The sequence below is a fragment of the Molothrus aeneus genome, chromosome 1, assembly GCF_037042795.1.
Source record: "Molothrus aeneus isolate 106 chromosome 1, BPBGC_Maene_1.0, whole genome shotgun sequence".
NCBI lineage: Eukaryota > Metazoa > Chordata > Aves > Passeriformes > Icteridae > Molothrus > Molothrus aeneus.
Window position 1 is genome coordinate 23043976 of NC_089646.1, and position 22261 is coordinate 23066236.

At 40.5% G+C, this 22261-nt stretch overlaps 1 protein-coding gene and 1 pseudogene across 5 annotated transcripts in view; both read left to right on the forward strand.

The window, feature by feature from the left end:
* CDK14 (cyclin dependent kinase 14) overlaps positions 1–22261 on the forward strand; it is a 344883-nt gene that overhangs the window by 56934 nt on the left and 265688 nt on the right. The window contains exon 1 of one of the 5 annotated variants that reach the window (XM_066553178.1): positions 10397–10509. The exons of 2 other annotated variants lie outside the window; for them this stretch is intronic. Coding sequence is in view for 1 of the 3 variants with exons in the window: in XM_066553170.1 (XP_066409267.1) it covers positions 10695–10769 (75 nt within the window). In the remaining 2 variants the exon portion in view is untranslated. Of the gene's footprint in view, positions 1–10396; positions 10510–10619; positions 10770–12964; positions 13038–22261 lie in introns of those variants that run through there. 2 more of the 5 variants (XM_066553170.1, XM_066553186.1) reach the window with 2 other exon arrangements.
* LOC136557828 (pre-mRNA-processing factor 6 pseudogene) lies at positions 2246–7545 on the forward strand (annotated as a pseudogene).

The following is a 22261-nucleotide window of genomic DNA, read 5'->3' on the forward strand; positions in this document are numbered from 1 at the left end:
TGCATCCATGAAAGGAAGAGAGAGCTGGTGGACACCATGGGGAGGCTGCTCATGATCTTTGGAAGGTCATAATAATCAGTCCAAGAGACTGGAAGAAAGCAAACATCATCCAGACCTTTGGAAGGGGTGGCAAGGAGGATGCAGGGAAATGCCAGCCAGCCTCACCTCAGTCCCTGGAAAGGTGACGAGCCTCTCATTTGGGAGGCCATCTCTACCCAAATTTCTCTCACTGTTTGGAAGCCTCTCCCACATCTCAGTACTACAGAGAGCTCTCATGCAAAAATGAAATTAAACAAAACACTAAATGAAGTGTTTTGTAGAGTTTTTGGCTTGAAACATTGTGCTGTAAATCCTGTAGCGGTTATTTAAGTGGAAGAATGTGTCCATTCACAGCCTTCAGCCTGTCAGTTCTATGGAATCATTCCCCTTGTTTGTCGTAGACCTTAATTTTTCCCTTCCCTCAGTAGTAGGATTCTTCAGCTTGATACAAGAGCGATAGATAGAAGCTAGATTGTTTATTCCATATATTTTTTCTGTGTAATTTAACCAAAAGAAGTTTCCATTGAATTTAAATTTGGTAGACTGAAACAGCATATTTCCTTTAAAATTTCCTTTAAAAAAATTATTGAAATCTGAAAAAAGGTAAGGGAAATTCATTCCACCCTCCGAAATCAATATTTTGCTCCTTTTAAAATCATGAAAGCTTTGGAGGCTTCTTGTATTTTTTTATAGGCCACATATTTGCTCTTGAATAAATCTCTTGATGTATAAATCTGTCCCAGCCCTCTGCAGCCACTGTGCTCCATCACATGAAAATCCATGTTCTTCTACTTAATAAGATCATGGGACAATAGGGGGTCTATTTTAGAACATACTGTAACTGGGTTCAGCTCTAGGGGTACAGAAGGAGATGGTCTGGGGAGGGAAAAACCCTCTTAGGTGAAATACTCTGTGGGGATGGGTGCTCTGTGAACATTTAAGCTGCAGCAGCTGTACCACCACTAACTGTATTTTGTAGAAGTATTTTTAATAGTATGTGGAAGAGGCTTTTTTCTCTTGTCCTTTCTGAAGTTTTTTATCTTCAGCAGCTCACTCTTCCTGAGATTCTTTCTATTTCTCACCTAAGAAGTCCTGGGAAAATAGATAAGCTGCTCAACATGCATTAAAGCTTTATCAGTTTCTGGACTCAAGTGCCCTTCAGTGAGAATGCCCAGGTGAATGCAGACCTCTTGTCTGAATTACTGAGATAAAAGAGGACAAGAGAAGCAGTCTGCAAGGGGGTAGTGACCCAGACTGCAAAGGGTTTTATAGGTCAAAACCAACCCTTTGTATTTAACCAAAGAACAGATGAAAATTACTGCAATACCTGCACTTCTGGTGCTTGTTTCCTGGGACTGCTTGACTCAGCACTGCAGCACTTTGAGATTTGACATGTTTTTTTGCTGGTCATCATTCTATGCGAATTTGATTAGTAAAGAACAAAAGTACAGGTGACTGCAGTGAAACCCTTGTCCGTGAGGTAGTTGCAGCCTTTTAGACAAATAGAGCTGGAAGGAGGGGAGATGATTCTTACAGCTGCCTCTCATATTTTATCATGAGAACTAAAAATATTCTTAAATCAGGGGTTGCTTGAGATTTTCTAAATAGAAACTTGTTTAATGTCATGTCATGCCCCCATCTAGCTCAGTGTTTTGCTATCATCAGATTTTCCAGTCATTGTGATTTGTGTGATGGTTCTACATCTGTCATGTGTGCTATGTATGCCATGCAGAACTGGTAAAACATCCATTTTTGAGACTTATAGGGGAAGAGCATCTAACTCTCCAGGTAAGAGAGAAAGACATGGAAGAGGGATGAAAAAATGATGTATTAAAAAGGTTATTTAGTTGAACTGCCAAAAATTTTGCAGTCTGGAGGGATTTTGCAATATAGATTATTTGGGTGATAAAATGATAATGGTATTTCATGCTGATATGTATAAACCAATGCACATGAAGAAATTAACTGCAGCTATGCATGCGTAATGGTGAGTCTAAACAAATTACATTATTCTGGATAAGAATTGTAGGATCATGGGACAATAGTGTGAAGATAGTGGTTAGGTGTTAAGCAGTCCTCTGAAAAACAGGTAAACCTTCAGAAACAACTAGGAAAAGAAAGGAGAACAAAACCATAGATGTCATGAAGTTATTGAAGGAATACTGTTTCTATAAATACATTAAATATTAAGCCTCATAAACCAGAAATGACACAGTACATGTCCTTCCGATGCTGGACCCTAGAGCTGGGTGCTGTGTTCCAGGTGGGGTCTCTGTCCGCAGAGCAGAGGGACAAAACCTCCCTGCCCTGCTGCCCAGGCTGCTCTTGGTGCAGCCCAGGACACGTTTGGCTCTCAGGGCTGTGAGTGCCCATGGCTGGCTCATGTCCAGCCTCCCATCCACCAGCACCCCCAGGTCCCTCTGGGCAGGGCTGCTCTCAATCCTTTCATCCCCAGCCTGGATGGATACTGGGGGTTGCCCCAGGCCAGGGGCAGCACCTTGCACTTGGTCTTGTTGAACCCCATGAGATTCCCATGGGCCACTTCTCGAGCTTGTCCAGGTCCCTCTGGATGGCATCCTGTCCTTCAGGCATGTCAGCTGCACCACTCAGCTTGGTGTCATCAGCAAATTTGCAGAGGGTACACTTGATCCCTTCATCTATGTCATTAGTGAAGATATTAAATAACACTGGTCCCAATATGGACCCAAACCCTTTCATGTGAGTATCTCAAAGTGAAAATGAAGGGAGGCTAAACTCCAGTGCTTTCAAAGAAGATGAGAATTTTGGTGCATGACATATTTAAACTTAAGAAAGAGATGAAGGTGAACTCATGGTTTTAAGTTTTAATTCATTTCTAGAAAGCTTTTTTCTCCTAGTTAAAATACTGTGGATGACTTTGAAATAGGGTATTGCTGAGCTTTGTCCCTCTAGGAGATCCACTGTAGCAATATATGTAATTCAAAAATGAAACATTTTCAGGGATTCATCCCTGGGATTTACACTGGTAGATATTAAAAGTTATTGTTATTTCTTTATAATTATATCTAAAGAGAAACTTTGTAAAGTCTGTCTCTATTATTCATCATTGAAATTTGTGTCACGGAAATATTACTATCCTTTCCTGGTTAGTGTGTGTGGTGTTTGGTTTTGTTTTTTTTTTTTTTTTTTTTTTTGTTTTGTTTTTTTTTTTTTGTTTTTTTTGGTTTTTTTTTTTTTTTTTTTTGGTTGGCAAACATGAGTATTGTCAGCTCTGGGTGTCGTGGGTTACATTGTGGGGTGTAACCAAACTATGTATTCTACTCCCATCTACATGATTCCTGTTAGTAGTGGGTTGTTTGCAGCAGCTGCCCAGTGCACACCCAGCCCTAAGGCTGCAAGCTGGGTGTTTGATAAGGGAAAGAGGCAAACCCTTGGGAACAGGATAGTGTTTCTGTCTCACAAATTGACTCAGCTCTGGTAATTACATCCAGCCTAAGGGGGTCCTCTCTGCCAATGGGCCATACAGCCCCACTGGGCAGCTATAACCACCCAGGCTATCAAGGACTCCCCAAAATATCCTGTGACTTACAGGATTACATCATTCCATTGTGAAATTCCCTGCTCTGGGGAGGTGCTGGGCATTCCTGCCTGAATCTGACCATGTGTAAGGAGGGAGCTTTAGGGACTTGGGACAACACCAAAGAAGCTTATCCTGGGCTACATGCTGGGGTTGGGCTGCAGAGCCACAGGTTTCACCACCCACTCTGACATCAGCCCTGCTTGTGGTGCCAGTGACCCTGTGGATGACCAACATGCCCTGCTGGGGAAGAGAACTGTGGGGGACCAGAGGAAGCAGAACCAAACAGCTGATGAAGAAGATAAGAACTTGAATGACACCAATTATGATGATTTCAATGGCTACACTGGGAGCCTGTTCTCAAGTGGCCCCCATGAAAAAGGTGATGAGGGGGTGACACTATTGATGTGGCTTTGGAGAAGAGGATGGATGAAGGCAGAAAAGAGAGAAGGGAACAACAAGAAAAAGAGGAAATAGGAAAATACCATATGGAACAACCTAAAATTCAGCAGCAGTTCTCAGACTTCAAACAGAAGTTAGCAGAGGTTACTGAGGAGGAGTGGCTGAGTATTCCAGAGTTGGTGATGCCAGGAGCAAGCATCAGAGGAATCCTCGGTATGAGAAGCTGACTCGTGTCCCTGACAGCTTCTTTGCAAAGCATTTACAGTCAGGAGAGAATCATACTTCCATGGACCCATACTAGACACAATTTGGTGGATTGAATACTCCATATCTAGGGGGAATGAATATGCCATACCCAGGAGGAATGACACCAGGCTTGATGATACCTGGGACAGGTGAACTGGAGATGAAGAAGATTGGCCAAGCCAGGAGCACCTTGATGGGTATGAAACTAAGCCAGGTGTCAGACTGTGAGTGGCCAGACTGTAGTGGACCTGAAAGGATATTTGACAGACTTGAATTCCATGATTCCCACACATGGAGGAGATATTGATGATATGAAAAAAGCCTGTTTATTCCTGAAATCTGTCCAAGAGACCAATCCTCAGCATTCACCAGCCTGGATAGCATGAGCCCAACTGGAGGAGGTCACTGGTGAACTCCAGGTGGCTTGAAACCACATCTTGAAAGGAACAGAGATGTGCCCTAAGACTGAAGGTATTTGGTTGGAAGCTGCTCAGCTTCAGCCTGGAGATGCAGCCAAGACTGTTGTGGCCCAGGCTGTCCAGCACCTTCCATGGTCTTTCTGGATTTATATCAGCATAGCAGAGCTGGAGACTGATATCTGTGCCAAGAAACGTGTCCTTGGGAAAGCCCTTGAGCATGTTCCAGAATCAGTGCACTTGTGGAAAACAACTATGGAGCTGGAGCAACCGGAGGATACCAGGGTCATGCTGAGCAGGGCTGTGGAGTGCTGTCCAGCCAATGCTGAACCATGGCTGGCACTGGCAAGGCTGAGACATGAGAATGCTCACGAAGTCCTTAACAAAGCCCAGGGGAATATTCTGATGGATTGTCACTTCTGGATTATTGCTGCCAAACTGGAAGAAGCCAATGGAACACCCAGATGGTGAAGAAAGTCACTGACAGAGCCGTCAGATCTCGGGTCTGACAGTGTGGAACTCTACAGGGAACACTAGATACAAGATGCCAAGCAATGTGATAAAGCTGGAAGTGTGTCCACATGCCAGGCAATCATGTGAGCTGGGATTGGGATTGGGATCGAAGAAGAAGAAGAAAACCAACCTGGATGAAGATGCAAACAGTTGTGTTATTCACGGTGCTCTGGAGCATACCTGAGCCGTTTATGCTTTTTTCTTGCAAGTTTTCCCAAGCAAGAAGAATGTGTGGCTGCAAACAGCCTACTTTGAAAAGAACCATGGGACCAGAGAATCCTTGGAGGCTCTTTTGCAGAGAGCTGTTGCTCACTGTCCCAAAGCAGATGTGCTGTGGCTCACAGGAGCTAAATCTAAGTGGTGGGCAGGAGATGTGCCAGCAGCCAGAAGCATCTTGGCCCTGGTTTTCCAGGGCAACCCCAACAGTGAGGACATCTGGCTGGCTGCCATGAAGCTTGAGTCAGAGAACAATGACTATGAAAGAGCAAGGAGGCAAAGGCTCACAGCAGTGCCCCCACAGCAAGGGTCTCCATGAAATCTGTAAAGTTGGAATGAGTGCTTGGGAACGTTGCTGTAGCCCAGGAGCTCTGTCAGGAAGCCTTGAAGCACTATGAGGAATTCCCCAAACTGTGGACTATGAAAGGATAAATTGAGGAACAAAAAGAGCTCTTAGAGAAACTATGGGAGGCTTTGTAATGGAAACTGTATATGGAATCAGTCCCTAAACCCACAAAATCTCTTATTTGTCTTAAAAGTTGCAAAACTAATTGGCACTATGTTGCATTGCATATTTTGTTTCAGACAGTAACTTTTTAAGTGAAGTTCCACCATACCAGATAATGCATCTGTTATAGTGCAACTGTTGGTATTGCAAAGCAAGTTTAACAGCATGTTGTACTTGGAATAACTTGTCATGCATTCCATTGTGCAATATTACCACTGCTTCACTTGCCATCTTAGGATAAAAATTATTTTCTTTGCATTCAATAAATTCGTATCATTGTTGGATTGTTTTATTAAGGTCAAGTCTTCTTGTACTTTATGTATTCTAACTCAAACTCAAAAGCCTCAATTTAAGGAAGGGGGTCATATTTTATGGTCACCTGTGATAGCAAGGATATGAACTGGGGTTGGACAGATGTTCCATCCAGCACTCAGTTTCTGGACACAACTTCTTAACCATCTTGTTAAATAGTTTCTTAATGAAAAATTATCAATGGCTTGTGAAGTAGCTGGCTAGATGTCTAAATGACTCTCACAAGTGAGTAAATTTTCAAAAGTGTTAATTTTTTCCTTGTATATTGAGTCTGCAGTTGTCAAAGGTTTGTGTTGAGAAGCAGTGGCTCTCCTTGGCCAGGCCTTTTCTTCTATGAAGAGAAAATGGGCTCATATGGATGTATCAAACTTTTACAAATTACTGAATTTAGTTATTACTTCTTGAAAAGGAGGGTAGTATTATCTGCCTTTCTCCCTTGCTTCCTGTCTCCCATCCTCTCAGATGACTCAGTGTAGACTAATGGAAATGGGATATTACTTTCAAGTTCATTTTACTTGTCTGTAGTATGATCACACAGAACAGAAGTAACTACTGGCATTTTTTTACTATGCCATATTACTAAATGATGGTTTGCATTTTTAGTTAATTGACCATCAGAGCTGTGACATTGTGTAATTTCTCTGGTTTAAGTGTAGCAATTTGCTATTATCTTGAAAAGCTCCAAAGATACCTCCTTATAGGTGAAGAACTGCTCCCAAGTGCTACATAGCATTTTGCAGTCTGCCCTGGGATGAAAGTGTTGGCAGGACTTAAAGTACTGATAATGTGAGACTTGTACTTGCAGCTGGCTTCCAGGGAGAGTTTTAAAATCTAAATTGAACTCCATAGTTATTTGACTTTTTCAATACAATAACCAAAAAAAAAAACCAACTTTTTTTTAGATTAGTTACTCTCCCACCCCCTTGGAAGAAACCCAGTCCCATGCTACAGGGGTCTTTGTGTGTTCATCAACTCCATTCTTAATTCTTGATAGCTTTTGCCAGGTTCCCCCAACCTTCTCTGTGGTACCACGGGCAGCAGAGCACATATTTGTGCTTGAGCTAAGTTATGTTCAACGACAATCTGCAAATGGTATTGGGAGTAGGGCAAGGGATGGGGCTAGCAGAGGAGAAAGAGGGGGATAAGAATAGTAGGGAGTCAAGCAAAAATGCTTGGAAGCCTGCATGGATGAACAAAAACTTCCTAAGAAGACTCAAACGTGAAAAGGAATTATATAGAAAGTGGAATTGAGAACAGGTAATAGGGAAGGAATACAGATGTGTCTTCCAAGCACGCACTTACAAAAGACAAATCCCATCTGGATTTGGATCTTCTGAGGAAGGCCAAAGACAAAGGCAACAAGACAAAGAAGGGCTTAATGCAATAATTTTTTTTTTTCATTTTTTTCAATAAAGTAAAAATAATTAACTTTTAATTATGGGAGGTTTGTGTGAGCTGCATCTCACTGCAAAAAGGCCCTGCAGAGAGATTTAGACAAGCTAAGACCCCTTGGCAATAATCAACTATATGAAGTTTAACAAGGGTGAGTGCCAGGTTTTGCACCTGGAGTGGGCCAATCAAGTATGGACAGACTGGAGAATGACTGGAAAGCAGCCCTGCAGGAAGGGACATGGGGGGTCCTGGTCAATGGTGAGTTGAATATGAATGAGCCGTGCCCTGGCTGGCAGGAGGCCTAGCCGTGTCCTGGGGGGCATCAGGCCCAGCATTGCCAGCAGGGCAAGGGAGGGGATTGTCCCGCTCTGCTCTGCGGCGGCCTCACCTCCAGTGCTGGGGGCAGTTCTGGGTGCCACAGTATTAGAAGGATATAAAGGTATCAGAGAATGTCCAAAGGAGGACTGCAGAGATGGTGAATGATCATCTAGAGGGAAGCTGTATGTGGAGTGGCTGAGGTCACCTGGTCTGTTGCCAACAGACCTCTTCTCTCTGGAGAAGAGACTGAGGGGAGACCTCACTGCAGTCTAGAACTTCCTCAAAAAAGGAAGCAGAAGGTGCTGATCTTTTCTCTGTGGTGACCAGTGACAGGACCCAAAAGAAAGGCATTAAGCTGTGTAGGAGGGGTTTTGGTTCGATATTAGGAAAAGGTTCTGCACCCAGAGGGTGGCTGGGCACTGGAACAGCTCTCCAGGGATCTGGCCACAGCGCCAGGCTGACAGAGTTCAAGAAGTGTTTGGACAGCACTTCAAACACATGGTGTGATTCTTGGGGATAGTCCTGTGCAGGGCTAGGAGTTGGACTTCATTGATCCTGATGGGTCCTTTCCAACTCAGCATATTCTGTGATTCTATAGCTTTGTAGGATGTTTGACTTGCTTTCATTCTCCCTTAGCCCAATACCTTCTTTGCTTCTGGAATGCAGTTCCCTGATTTTCTGGCTTGCCTTTGTTGCCTGTGTTTCCTCTTTCCATGGCTGTCCACCACTTTTCCCTTAACATGGTGCCTGCCTTTTAGCACATATTGGTCTTTGCTGGTTTTTACTCACTACCTTTTTTTTTTCTTTTTCCTGAACATCCTTCTGTCCTGTTCTCCCTCAACCTCAGACAAATTTATTGTTGACAGAATAAGGTCAAGAATTGTAAACATTGTGAAAGTATTTTCTCATAATTTCAACTGGAAGCTCTTCATGTTTTCTTCTGGGCCTCACACTTGAGAGAGAGAGGAGAAGAAAATTTTGTTCAAGAGAGTGGAAGTCCTATTTTTTCAGGAGATCTGAAGCTGCCTATCTGGTTAGAAACCAAACTGACTAGTCTGGAGATGCCTCTGTGACTAAGGTTGGGAAAAGGAGAGGGAAAGATAACAACTACTACATGAGTTTGGAATCGTCTTATAGAATTTCCTTACTTGCTTATGGCATTCAGTTTTATATGTTACTGGAGCCACTGATGCTAGGTTCAGGTGTGAGCAAGTAAGTCAACGTGTTGTAAGGCTTGGTGACTATGGTGCTCAAACTCAAATGAGTTGAGTTTGAGCACACTCTACTTTCAAAGTGGAGCTCTACAAGGGAGTCCATTTCCAGTGGTTCTGTGGTGAGGGTCCCTGGAGCTGCCCAGGGTGTGAGCCAGAACTGTGTTTTGCCTGTTAGTTCATTGTAGCTCCTGATTACATGAAAATGAAACATATTTCAGGATGTTGAAGGTGTCATCTCAGCTGAGCTGCATGCTTCTCCTCCAGGTTTCACTGATGTACACATTACTGTTCCCTGTCCTAGTATAGTCTGCCCAGTGCTCCCCCAACCCCAGGAGATTTCTGGGGAGCCAGAAGCCATCTGAAGCACAGGCCAGCAGGGGTTGCTGTAGGAGTAGGAGATGGAGAAGATGCACTGCCTCCTTTTTGGAGAAGCTCTCTCTCAGGGTTTGCCAGGGTTTGCTCCTGCTGCCCTCTTTTCCCTCCTACCACACTCAAGCTTTCTTGGGCTGAGTAGTGGATTCCCAGCACAGAGTAGGTGTCTATTGCTTACTCACAGCTTTGTGTATTTTGTACAATCATAAATTAAATAGTAAGTTTCATCCTTAAAATGCTGAAACTAACTTGAGAGTTCATATTTTGACTCAATAAATTTTAAATACTTTTTAATATTTATTGTTTATGTAAAAGTGGATAGTGGTATTCATAGTGCTTGTTTCCAGGAGCCCATAGATTATTTCAGTAATGTCATTTTGTCACTCTAGAATTTGCTGATATCTTTCAGGGCTGGGACAGAATTGAATTGGGAATGATTAGTTTCATCCTTTTATTGAATGTTGAGTTTTTCCCCTTAATTCCTGTGAAATCACCATTAGCTATTTTGGCTGCAATTCTGTGTTGGGTTAAGGCAGTGCTACACTGTAAATCAATATCTTTTCAAAAAGACTGCTGTAAATTGCCTAGATAGCATATGCATGGTTACTTTGGCTGCAATGCTGCTGCAGAGCCTGGATACTCTGCCTTTCTGGGAACTCCACAGGCAAGTCCATCATATATTTAGAAAAAAAAATCTTTTTAGAAAGAGTATAGAATTGCTGATGAAATTTAGACAGAGAAATATTGTACCCTCAGTGCTTATTTGTACCTTTTATATTCTACTCCACTGGGATTACCCTGTCTTGAGGGATTTCTTTGTTTGCTGCTTTAGATTTCCCCCTTTCTTAGCTGTAGTACAGCCGTACCATTTCAGCTTGCTAGTGCAGAAAGATGTGGTGAATTCAGTTGCTGAATGAGCCGGGCCTGACTGCAAACACTAACATTGCTAGAGAGATGCCAAAGAGTTGCAGGTGAATCTGACCTGATCTGGGCAACAGCAAAACGGTAAGATGGGGCTTGTTTAAATCTCTGGGATTAATTGGGTGCTGGGGTTTCCTGTTTCAACCTGAAGCCTAGTTATCACATGCTTCCAACTTGAGCAGGATTCATTCTGTGCATGTCAGGGTGGGTTTTCTCGGGAATGCTTAACATCCAGGCAGAGGGAGGCAGTGGGAAGCTGGGAACGCCACATGAGACCTCTCGGCAGCCACCCTGGTGAGACTCCCCGGCAGTACTGCCTGCGGTTTGTAAATACCAGGGAAAAGGTAGGGGAAGGCTTAAAAGCCGTGCTTTTCTCGGTACAGCTTTGTATCTCTCTCTCTGGCAGCCTTATTTATAATTGTATTAAGAGGATAGTATGGGCAATTTTTTCCGATACATGCTTGGCTGAACGCCCTCTGGGATGAGTGAGTGAAGGATGTGATCAGCCACTTTTTCATCTCTGCTAACAAGTCTGTGCCTCTTGCTATATCTGAATAAATGTCTGTAACAGTTACAGATTTGCTGGGTGGCAGAAGATAAAATTAAAATGATCCTTTATAGAAACATACTATTTCACGGATGTCAGAATATTTTTTTGCCTTGTTAACCTCTGTCATGATTTTATTCCTCTTGCACGCTGTCTTTATTTAATATAACAAAAAGTGAGGTAGCCTTTTTAGGTAGTCATTCGTGAATGCTTATGTAGGAGTGTGTTGACAGCGGTTTGGATCTTAGAGGAATATTTCAACATATGAAAGCTTAGAGCAGAAGCATGTTCCGGGAAAGAGGAAGAAAAGAGCAGCAGTTACCATTAGTACAAGACAGAAAGATTAAATGTGGCCATAGTATGGAATTATTAGAATTGTTTCTGATGACTTCACTGATAGCTAGTGTGCTTCAGTTGTAGATCAAGCCATAGAAAACTAACTCTCAACAGAAATCCATTGGAGCTAAACAAAAAAATAGTATTTCACCATACGTTCTACTATTTAAAGGAAATGAACTGTGGTAGTAACGGTAGAGTGATGAGAGATGGTTTTTGCTTTTACTAGTTAAGGACAGAAGCAAACGGGCTTTTTTTTCTAGAGGAGAATGCTTATCTTTATGCAGCATGTGAATTATACTCCAAGAAGAGATCAGTTGTATATCACTGTGGGATCAAATAACTAGTTTGACAGGGATTCATGTTTTCTTTTTCTGTACTTGCTAATTAAAGGGTTCTTCTTCTTTGTCACCGAATATGATTAAGGGGCAAAGATTCAGTCCTACATCAATTATTTTATGAAGGTTTCATTATTATTTTGCTCGAGTTCCTTCTTTAAAAATGCTGTATATACTGTGATGTAAGTGATGTGAGGTGGTCAGTTTCACACTTTATACAACCTTAATATACACAGTTCTTTCTCAGAAAGTAGAGATGCCTTTTGTTGTTGTTGAGAATTGCCCATAATGTTTCTATTGAAAGAGTTATTTCAGTTGTATTGTTCTTTAATGATTTTTGGAAGCTTTCCTTTGCTTGTATTGTCATGTCTATTAATAAATTGCAAACCATTGTTTAATGCACAGGAGTAATCCAACCACTTGTGTTTGCCCACATATTGTACAACAAATGGAAGTCCAGGCATGAGGGATTTTTTAATAGCAAATTTTAAATTGTGTTTTTCTCTTAGTGTTATCTTTTAATCTACTTATATATGTGAAATTTGTTGCTTCCATCATCCTTCTCGAAGTGTTTCTTCTCCCCAAGCCTAAAGTCATAATCTCTGTTTGCTGTGTTACTACTGTCTCTGGGTTCTTGTGTTTTGGTTTTCTGAGCTTAAGAAAAGAATAATGTTTTGGATATATTTTATTGATAAATAATATTCCTGGTGGTAATACTTAGTAAAACACAGATCCCAAATTAACTAGCTGGAAAACTTAAAATGTGCAAAATGTGGCCAAAACTTAAGAACACAGATGGGAAAGGGAAGAAATACATAGTTTAATAAGCAGTTATTGCCAAGTGCTCTGTGAGTAGAAAGAACCTTTTGTGAATCAGTTTTGTAGTGAGGCGGGGGTCTGTTACAGCAGGAAATAAGGGATTACCTGAGGAGCGGGTGTTTGCCATAGTCTGCTTAGTGACCCTGACTCCAGGAAGAAAGAAATTCGAGGAGTTGTAGCTGAGCAGGCAAAATATCATCAAAATCTCATCTAAGTGCAAGGTTGGCCAGCCATTGATGCCCTATAGCAAAAATGGTCACCTATCATTTTTTCCCTTTATTTTTGTTATTTTGCTGTGTAAATCTTAAACAAAACCAGTACCTAAAATCTCTAAAACCCACTCTGCTCCAGCAAGTTTTGACATTTTCCCCTGACACTGTCAGCATTGGTGGGCTGTTTGGAGGGCTGACCTCTGAGCAGGTGCTCTGTCTGTCTCAGGTAGGCATTTCTTTTTTCTCCCAGAGCCCCCACAGATGAGAACATGGGTAGAGCCATGGAGGGGCTGTGATTGTGCTGAAGAGCAAGGCTGCCTGGCTGCCAGCTGTGCTGGGCTCCAGCTGTGGAGGGAACAGGTGAGGGATTATTTTGTTTTTTAAGGGAAATCTTTGGACTTTTTCCACTGGGCATTGGCCCCTGCAGATTTCAGTAGCTGCCCTGGGTGGGTCTTTGGGGTCATCAGGAGTTTGCTGGGGTGAGAGTGTGTGTGAGTATTCAGCCTGGGGCAGGTGAGAATTTGGGCTGTCATGTTCAGCAACTTTGCTATAGATGTGAATGCAGATGTGCCCCTTAAAGGTCACAGGAACTGCTGAGCAGATCCAGACAGCTCTGTTGGGGTTATTTCACTTTGAAGTCCCAGAAAAGCAAAAATACTCAGCTGTCAGAGACTGCTGGGCATGGTTTGTAAATTGGGTTTGATAATACTAGCCTTAAAATGTTCCTAAGTGTTTCAGGTATTGCTACAATGATAATTACAGGTTACAATCCCTGTTGAAATGAATAGGGGTATCCTAGCAAATATTACCTGAAGCAACAGAGAGCCTGTGCAATATCAGTTATCCAAAACCTGTTTCTGAACTAAAGAAAATACTAGCTGGTGTTCTTAGTTTGGGAAGAAGAGGTTAATTACTATTTTTTGACCTTGAGTTCTCTTAGGTCCATACTGGCTTCCAGAATATTTAGGTTTTTTTTTTCTGCTACCAGATTAGGAAGGAGTGTACTGATCATGTTAAGAATCTGATCCTTAAGGACTTTATTTTTCTTAATACTGTTATTAAAATGTTAATGTCAGGACAAGTTCTCCCAATAGCAACTCCATCAGTCCTTAAGTGCTCCTTCCACCCACATGGTGACTTCTGTGTTTTGGTATGGTTCAGTGAATACCTTTCTGTGGCTGTTTTTTGCTTTTGACATAAGTGTATTGTATATTGTCAGAATCATTGATGATATGCATCTCTTTGATGTTTGGTGTATTTTTTACTGATATATTTAATTCCACTCCCTAATATAAACCTACACATATTTCTGGATTTAGCAGTTTAGCAAAAAGCAAGTAGTGAAAGGGTAATTTAACATAGTACTGAATGTTGAATTCAGGGGGATGATTTTTATTATCAACTCCATAAACACATCATTTTGCCTTTGTAGAGGTAACCTCTGGGCTTTCTCTCCATTGCTGGTGATCTTGCTCTTTTGTTTATCATATCCCTGGATGGATGGGCTTCTCTGAAGTTGCTATATCAGTTCTGGACTGGCCTGCAGAGGTCATGGAAACATGCAGTTTTATCTGCTAGTTGTCTTTGTTTTGGTGTGCTAGTCAGAAATTATGTGAAAAGTGTGAGTGGAGATTTTTATTTTATTTTGCAAATATTAGTAGGATTTATTGTTGGAATTTGTGTACAATAATTCTAGAGCTGAACTTGCTATCTCGTGCTGCTTACTAGTTCTGTTGCAGCTTCTGATTGAAAAATAACTTGATAAACTTAAGCTAGATGTTATATAAATGTAAAATAACCTAAGCTAATAACAAATATCGTATCAGCAAACTTTTGATCCAGTCTGTATCATTCTATCCAGGAAATTGAATAGAATTTATGTCCGTTATATTTCAGTTTTGCTGTGTTGATGTTTGTAATTTAATATTAAATTGTATACAATTTACCTGAAGAGGAAAATACCAAATGTTGCCAAGTGAGCAGTGGGGACATAAAACCACTAGGAAAAGGCATAATGTCTATTTATACATTGTGAAAGCTTAGCTTCTCTTAATTCATTTCTGATGCTTTTCAGTCTACAGGCTTAGAGTGTTTGAATATGTCCTTCTCCATTTTATTAAATCTTTGTGTAAGTACACAGAAAATATATTTAAACCATTAGAGAGTATGTGTAAAATAAGTTTGCCCAGACTTCCTGGTAAATAGTGGGGGTTTTAATGAACAAATTGGTTCTGTTGTTAAATATTGGCTATGGAAATTTTATTTTAAAGTAATGCAGCAGAGTTGTCTTGAGAAGTTCTACAGTTTAATGATGGAGTGGTTGGTTTTGCTGCTGCCTAGGAAAGTGGTGGAACCAGTCCCCTAACTTTCAAGTTTTTAAGGAGTTTTCCGTGTTTCACAAAGTAGTCCAGATTCATAAAATTATATAATTATAAAATTATATAATTATAAAATGTGATTGTACTACTGGTAGGCAGCTGTGCAGGGTAAGTTATGCAAGATATCTACAATCTCACTCTCAGTTTTGTGACAATTTTGTCATGAAAAGCTTAATGTACTGTAAGGTTGGAGGACTTCTTACACTGTTCTAATGATAGATGTGATTTTTGACCAATTTGATTCTCAAAATTTGTTGCTTGTTGAAAGTGATTCATGGTGAACTCACAGCTTTGGAGGTGCAAATTGCCACCAACTACAGAAGGCTTGGCTACTTTGTGCTGTTACAGCTTATTCTTTAAAATTCATTTGAGCACAGTCATAAGTCTACTATAGCACATGTTTTGGCTTGAATACATCAAAGAAGCAGCAGTGATTTTCATTTCTCTGTTGAAATACATAGGATTTTGGTTTTTTTTAATAAGCATTCTCTCTAGACTGTCCATAGAATTCTCATTATAAAATTGTAGCCATCCTTCTTATGATGAGCTCTTTTCAGTATAAGCTTGCAACCTCTCCATTTTAAGTTTTATGCATCTTGGCAAGAAAAGATATACTAGAGTGTTCTTCATATTTTGAGTAACTTAATAGGCTATAATTTTCAATTATGCTCCTGACTAAATTCTGAATTGTAGGATATGGCATATTTTCCAGTCTAGCACATTATGCACTGAGAAGCAAGTTTCATTATGCTCCCCCTTACACCTTTTTGCTTTGAAAGTTATTGTGCTGCTGCAAGTCTGGCAAACCTGTGGTAGCTGCTAGAAAATTCCTTTGAGACTTTTCATTCAAGTTTTATAGAATTTTATAACCAGGTCATTTGTCTGAGGGGGAAAAACCAGAAAGAACAAGTTAAAAAAAAAGTCAGGTGTATATGAAATCCAAACACAGATGAGGACTTTTCATTTAATTATTTGTGAAACTGGGTTTCTCATCCTTGTCTGAACTCTCAAACTTCCATGAAAGAAAGCAATGGCAGAAAGGTCATGGATGGCTGTTAGTAAGATTTCAGGGAGACTGAGTTGGAATGTAGGTTATTCAGATCTCTGAAGATTCCTTGCACAAGAGAATAATGACAAACTTGAAGCTCTTTTTCTGCCTCTACCTTTATCCTGTGCTGATTTGGTAGAGGATACTTTGTCAAATGCAGTGGTTTGGAAGATAATATGAGAGGAACAGATCTAGAAATACTCAGAGAGCTTGCCTTTCCTTGTGACTTTCATCTGCCTTGGATGCTGCATTTCTCAACCTGTAGGGTTGTTGACCTCAGGGATGAAGCAAGTAAAAGCAGGAGAGATTTCTTTCTTGGTGCTAAAAATGAAACTTTGAAATGCATTAGCAGAATGAAGCAAGCAACTCCCATTACCTAGTTTATTTGGCTTTTGCTAAAGATAGTTAAAAAGGAAAAGAAAGGAAGTAAAATGAAGAAAACAGGGAAAGGAATGAAGCAAGTAGATGTTTTTTAATGAAGGAAATGTTCTGAAGGAACAAGTGCCAAACTAATTTACCATTCTAGTTTTGAATTATTTCTTGCAAAGCACTTTTAAAACATCTGCTGAAGCTAATGTGAGAGTGGCATTGATTTGTTAATGATCATGCTACATGCATGCTGCTTCATTGCAATGAAGGTTGTCATCACACCAGACAAAAGATAACTGCAAAAAAACTTTCCACCTGCAAATGTGTATATTTCACAAGGATGATTACATGACCTATCCCCTTCATCTTTTCATTTAAAAAGTACTCTTCAGCATTTATATGAAGAGCATTTATGTGAAAGGTGTGACTAGCTAGGCTTAAGTCATAGACTGTCAGGTACATGACCAGATCTCACCCACAGCAGTGTTTTTGTTGCAGTCCCTGCTTGTAAGAGGACATTTTTGTTTTTTTAGTTTCAGTCTGACGTACTTGACAATAACTGTGAAAGAATCAAGAGGCTTGCTCGAGATAGGCAAAGCAGCCTAAAGGAACTGGGTAGAACCTATTTTCAAGGCATGGAGTTGTTTACAATTTATTTTCTTAAAAACCTTACTGACAGCCTCAGAATCTAGCAAGAATAGGCATTTTGTTGTCAAGTCTCTCAAGATTTCTCACACTTGAACTTGGCAGTGGGAAGACTTACTGCATTTATGGATATGCCTTTGATAACTTCATGATCAGGGGGAGTTTTGGAGGATAGAATAAAATTATAAACCTGTAAACTCAGAAAGACATAATATACTATTCTCCCAAAGCCACTAATAATGCACTTATGGAAAGAAAACTGTATAAACTAGCACTGGCACATGTAGCCATCTGTTGGAGCAGGAGGCTGATATGGAAAATGGATTGAAAATATTTTTTTAATCTTTATTTTTAAATCCTGTTCATATGGTTACAGAGGAGGATAGACAACAGACACAAGTGGGTAACTAAGTAAAAGAGTGTAAAAACCACCTGTCACAATTTCTCGGGAGTGTTTATGTTCAGACACTTTCTCCCCTGCCTTTCTCGTTACCAAGGCACCCTTGGCTTGTGCCTGGCACTGCAAGCTGCCTCTCCCACACTGGTAGCCCTGCTGATCCTCAACTGTGCCCTCCTGTTTGGATTTTTGGAGGAGTGACCCTCCTCCTTTTGGATGCAGCAAGTCTGGATCCAGGTTAATGGAAGCAGCAGCCTGGTTGCCATTTCAGGAAAGGCTTGCATGGCACATTGTGTTACATACCAGTGTGACAAATGTGAACACTGTGCAAGTAGAAGAATTTATTTGCCAGGCTTTATTGCTAACACCGTTACTATATTTTGGGGCATCAGTACAGAAATAGAGCAAAATGCCCATTTAGATCAGCTCTGTTGAGTTTCTGTCTCTTTTCATGAGCGTTAGAGGCTGTCAGGACTTTGGTGTGACCTTTATCTGAGACCCTGTCCTTAGGTGACTCCTCCTGACGTCTCTTGTCACAGAACAGAGTTTTGCTTTGAGGACACATGTAGGCTTTTATAGACCTAAAATCTATTTAGGTCTTATCTAGACTCTCTTGAAAACTGGACCTTTTTTCTCTGCAAGGAGAGGAACATCAACTTTAATGGATTAGGAACTCACTTTTCTGAAGCTAGGCTGTGCTATGAACAGGAAAAAAAAATTAGAAATTCTCAGCTTCTCCTTACCACGTTGAGGGCACCTAAAATAATTTTCAATAATTCCTAATTTCAGGATTGTGCTTGCTTCAGAAATTATGCTGATATTTAGAAGACAAGGTAGCAGAATAAATATGTTCTCTATTGCAGCTCTTGGTGTGTTGGTGGTGAAAGGAAAGAATTGTGTAACCAGTTTAAATTTCTAGTTTAAAATGTTATTTTTCTTGATGCAGGTAAAAATGTTTTCTGATTTTTATGCAACTGGGATTCCTACCCCAGATTTGATCAGTTGGTTTTTATGTGAGAGTGACTTTTTTCTCACTTGGCAATTCAGCACAGACATTTAATCAGCTCATTGAGTTCAGTCTTTCAGACAAACACAGAGAATTAATGTCAGAGCTTTTAGTTCAAAAATTCTCCCATCTGGCACTTCAGTGACCTTTTTATATTCGCCTTCTTCCATATGACAATGACAGTTGGTTTAACATCAGCTTTGACTTTGGAAATAAAGTGGCCATTTTGGGCAAGTGCCTTTGAGATGGGCTGTGGGAGGTGTATGAGTAAGTTTGTGGTAGGTACAGCAAGGAGCATACCATATCCCCAGATACCATTTCCAGTCTCTGAGCTCTGTTTCCAGTTGCATTTGCTAGCTCATAGCTAGAATTGCTAGCAATCTCTGTAGCCATTTAAAGTTAAATAAATATTACCCGAGAATATTAATTATAGTTCTGGGACACAGAGAGAGGCCATCAGGAGAGGAAAAAGTCTTATTTTACAACCATTTTTTCCTTGCATCTTCCTTCCTTTCTACCACCTCCCTATTTTTTTTTTTTTCCTCTCTTACTCAAGTTCTCTTTCAGCTTCTTTTAGCTGTGCCCATCAAACGTTCAAACCAAGGGGCTGGTGTAGGTGATTACAGGGAGGGGTGAGTGTATTCAAGGACCTCTTTCAAGTATGAGCCTGATTGCACTGGTAGCTCTGGTATGAGCTGGCTGGTGATGTCGTGCAGCATTACATGCTCTACTTCTCCTTTCACAATTTTATCCGCTCCCTTATCTCATCTCTTGCTCTTCATGGATCTTTTCCCGTATTGTAGAGTTCTCACCAACTGAGCTCTCTTCTCAACCTGTGCATGTTTCTGCTTGTGGGTGCAGCAGTCATTTGCTGACCCTCTGCTGGGGAGGATGGAGAGTGCTACCAGATGGACTGAGAAGAAGCAGGCAAGTCTTTTGTTTAAAATGAGAAAGAGCCTCCCTATTGCTTTGTTCTGCAAAGAGAATGAATCTGCAGATAGCTGCGTTTTTATTTTGAACAAAGCTGCTTATAATACTCCAGAACATTCCCAAACTGTGTTTTATAAGTAGCAAATGTCAAATTCCAGGGATGCCAAAATCTGCAGATGACTTGTGTTCTCAATTGCCATGGTACCAAAGCGTGATAAAAAATAACATGCTTATAAAAGGTAATAAAAACTTGTATCCAGATAGGATTTTTCCAGTGAAAATTAATGGCAGACTTACTTTCTAAGCAATTGAGCTGTTGAACCAGTAGTCACCTAACCATATTTTTTTATACATCTCTCAGCTAAATGCAACTGCTAACTGTCTTATTGTCTGTAAAAATGAGATTGTTGCACTACTTCCAGTGGGTTTTGGCTCTACAAATTATAATCTATATCTCATAACTTTTCACTTTATAAAGCCCAAGTGCTTTGCAGACTTAATTAGCACTCCCAGTTTCTGCTTGTGATAGGGGCAGGATCACTGTTGTGATCAGAAACATGGAATTGTGAACAGAAAAATGGAATTGTGGAGAGGTTAAGTGACTTCCTTACCTCACAATACTCAGTAATTTTAATTTTTGTTTTTCTTGCTGTATGCTTGATCTTGGGTTTCCCTGTATCTGGTCCATTTGTACAACATCTCCTGGAATGGTGCAAATGGGTGGAATTCAGATATTTCCTTCAGATTTTTCAGTAGCAGCTTTGGATGTCCACTCTGGTATTTACCCAGCCAATCACTTTCCCCCCACAGATTTACACAGTGGCAATAACCAATAGAAAATAGTAGATGGTTAGCAATTTAAAAAATATTTTACATAAGTCTGTATCCACTGGATGACCAAAGTAAGCATTTGTAGTGTTAAATGTAAGAATTAAAACCCAGATCTAATACATCTTCCTGAAAGATGTGATGAGCTCCAGAGCAGGGTGTCTTCACACTATGCAAGCATTTTAAGCTTCTTTTCTTTTGTGTGGTAGGATGTCTGACCTATTCTGCCAGAATTGGTTGGTCTTTGTTACTGAGGAAATCTCTACTCATATGAATAAATTTCACTGCTATGGGACAGTCTATATTTTACTAAGTGCCCAAACAGGTGATTAATTCCTGGTCATTCATGACTGTTTTAAAATTCATGAACTGTAAGACTATAAATTACTTACATGGTTTAACTAATCAGTCTCACTCTTTCAATGCTATATGACTTTAAACAGTAAATGAATTAGTCTAGCAACCTTTAGTTTTAAGAATCCTGTTTCTTTGGGACCTCTTAATTTTGGTGACAGTAATGAAGTGAAAAAGATGTTGCATTGAAACTGTATCACAATAACTACATCTGATATGCCATTAATTATTTTCACATTAATCTCAAATGCAGATCAAGGAGTACTGCTTGAAATGAGATTTAAAGTGATTCAAAGAGGCATCTTTATTTAAAAATGATTCCATGAATGATGATAGTGATTTTTATTTATTTAATGGGGGTTATTATGGAACTTTACACATGGAGCAAAATTACTCTTCTTGTGATTTCAGTCTCTTAACTTCAGCAGTATTCTTTATGGAGAAAAAATTGGCTAAATGCTGACATTATGTTTTGAGATATGGTAAGTACCATGATGTTAGGGTGGAGGCTGTAGCCCCATGGTCCATACTGACATAATGATGGCTAAGGCTCTTTATCCTAGAGTAGCCTTGGGATCTTCTCAAATTGATTGGGAGATTGGACAGGAGGAGCAGGGAGCACATCCAGGCTGTGTTGTTGTCTGTCATAGATTGTCTTCAGATTCTCATCTGCAACTAAGAAAGCTACAAAGTATAAACTATGTTGTGCTTTTTTGGGGTTCTAACATGAATGTTTATGTTTCTTGAATATTCTGGCTCTTTTTACCTTAAATAAATTAAAAAACCCACATAGAAACACTGTCCTGGTTCAGAGCAAATTTGGGAGAGAATCCCAAAGGGGCTCCGGTAGGAAAGCAGATTAAACCGGCCCGTCCCCCAAACCGGTCCGGGAGAAAATACCTCCTTGGAGAAAGGTGGAAAAAACCTGTTTATTAAACAATAAAACCCCTTGCTGCTCCAAAAGAGATGACAAATTGAGAAGGTTCCCTCCCCGGGTTGCAGCTGAGCTCACTCAGTCTCTGGTCAGTCCCTCCGGTGCTGGAAATGTTGCGGGCCAGGCCTGGTGGCCACAGGTGTGAGCTGCCGGTGCTCTTCTGGGTGTTCTGTCCAGAGCAGGTTTCAAGAGGTCCAAAGAAAAGGGAAAAAAGGAAAAAAAAACCAAAACAAACCAGTCCAGGGAAGTTCTTTGCCTCAGCTAGCTAAACTAACTAAGAGCAAAGGAGAGCTCTGTCCCGCTGTCTGTCCATCTGCAGACAACACAGTCCAGGAGCAGGAATGTGGAGGAGTGAGTGCAGTGTCTGAAAACAAACTGCTGCTTCTTCTCTCCCCCCCTTCATTCCCTGGAACAAGGCTTAAAGGTGCAAAACTTATTATTTAGCATAAACAGAACAAGGCGATTTGGGATAAAAGCATCATATAGTCAACCCAGGACAAACACTAAAATAACTTTTAATATAAGCTACACTAACTTTTGTGATGCTGTGTTTTATTTTGCTTTACATTGCCAGAATCGGTGATAGCTCAAGTAATTACTGAAACTGGCATGAATGTTCTGATTTTCTAGATAAATCTTCCTTTTGTGTCTCCTTTTAAAAGTAGAGAAGAGCTCTTCATGTAGCTGTAAAGAGG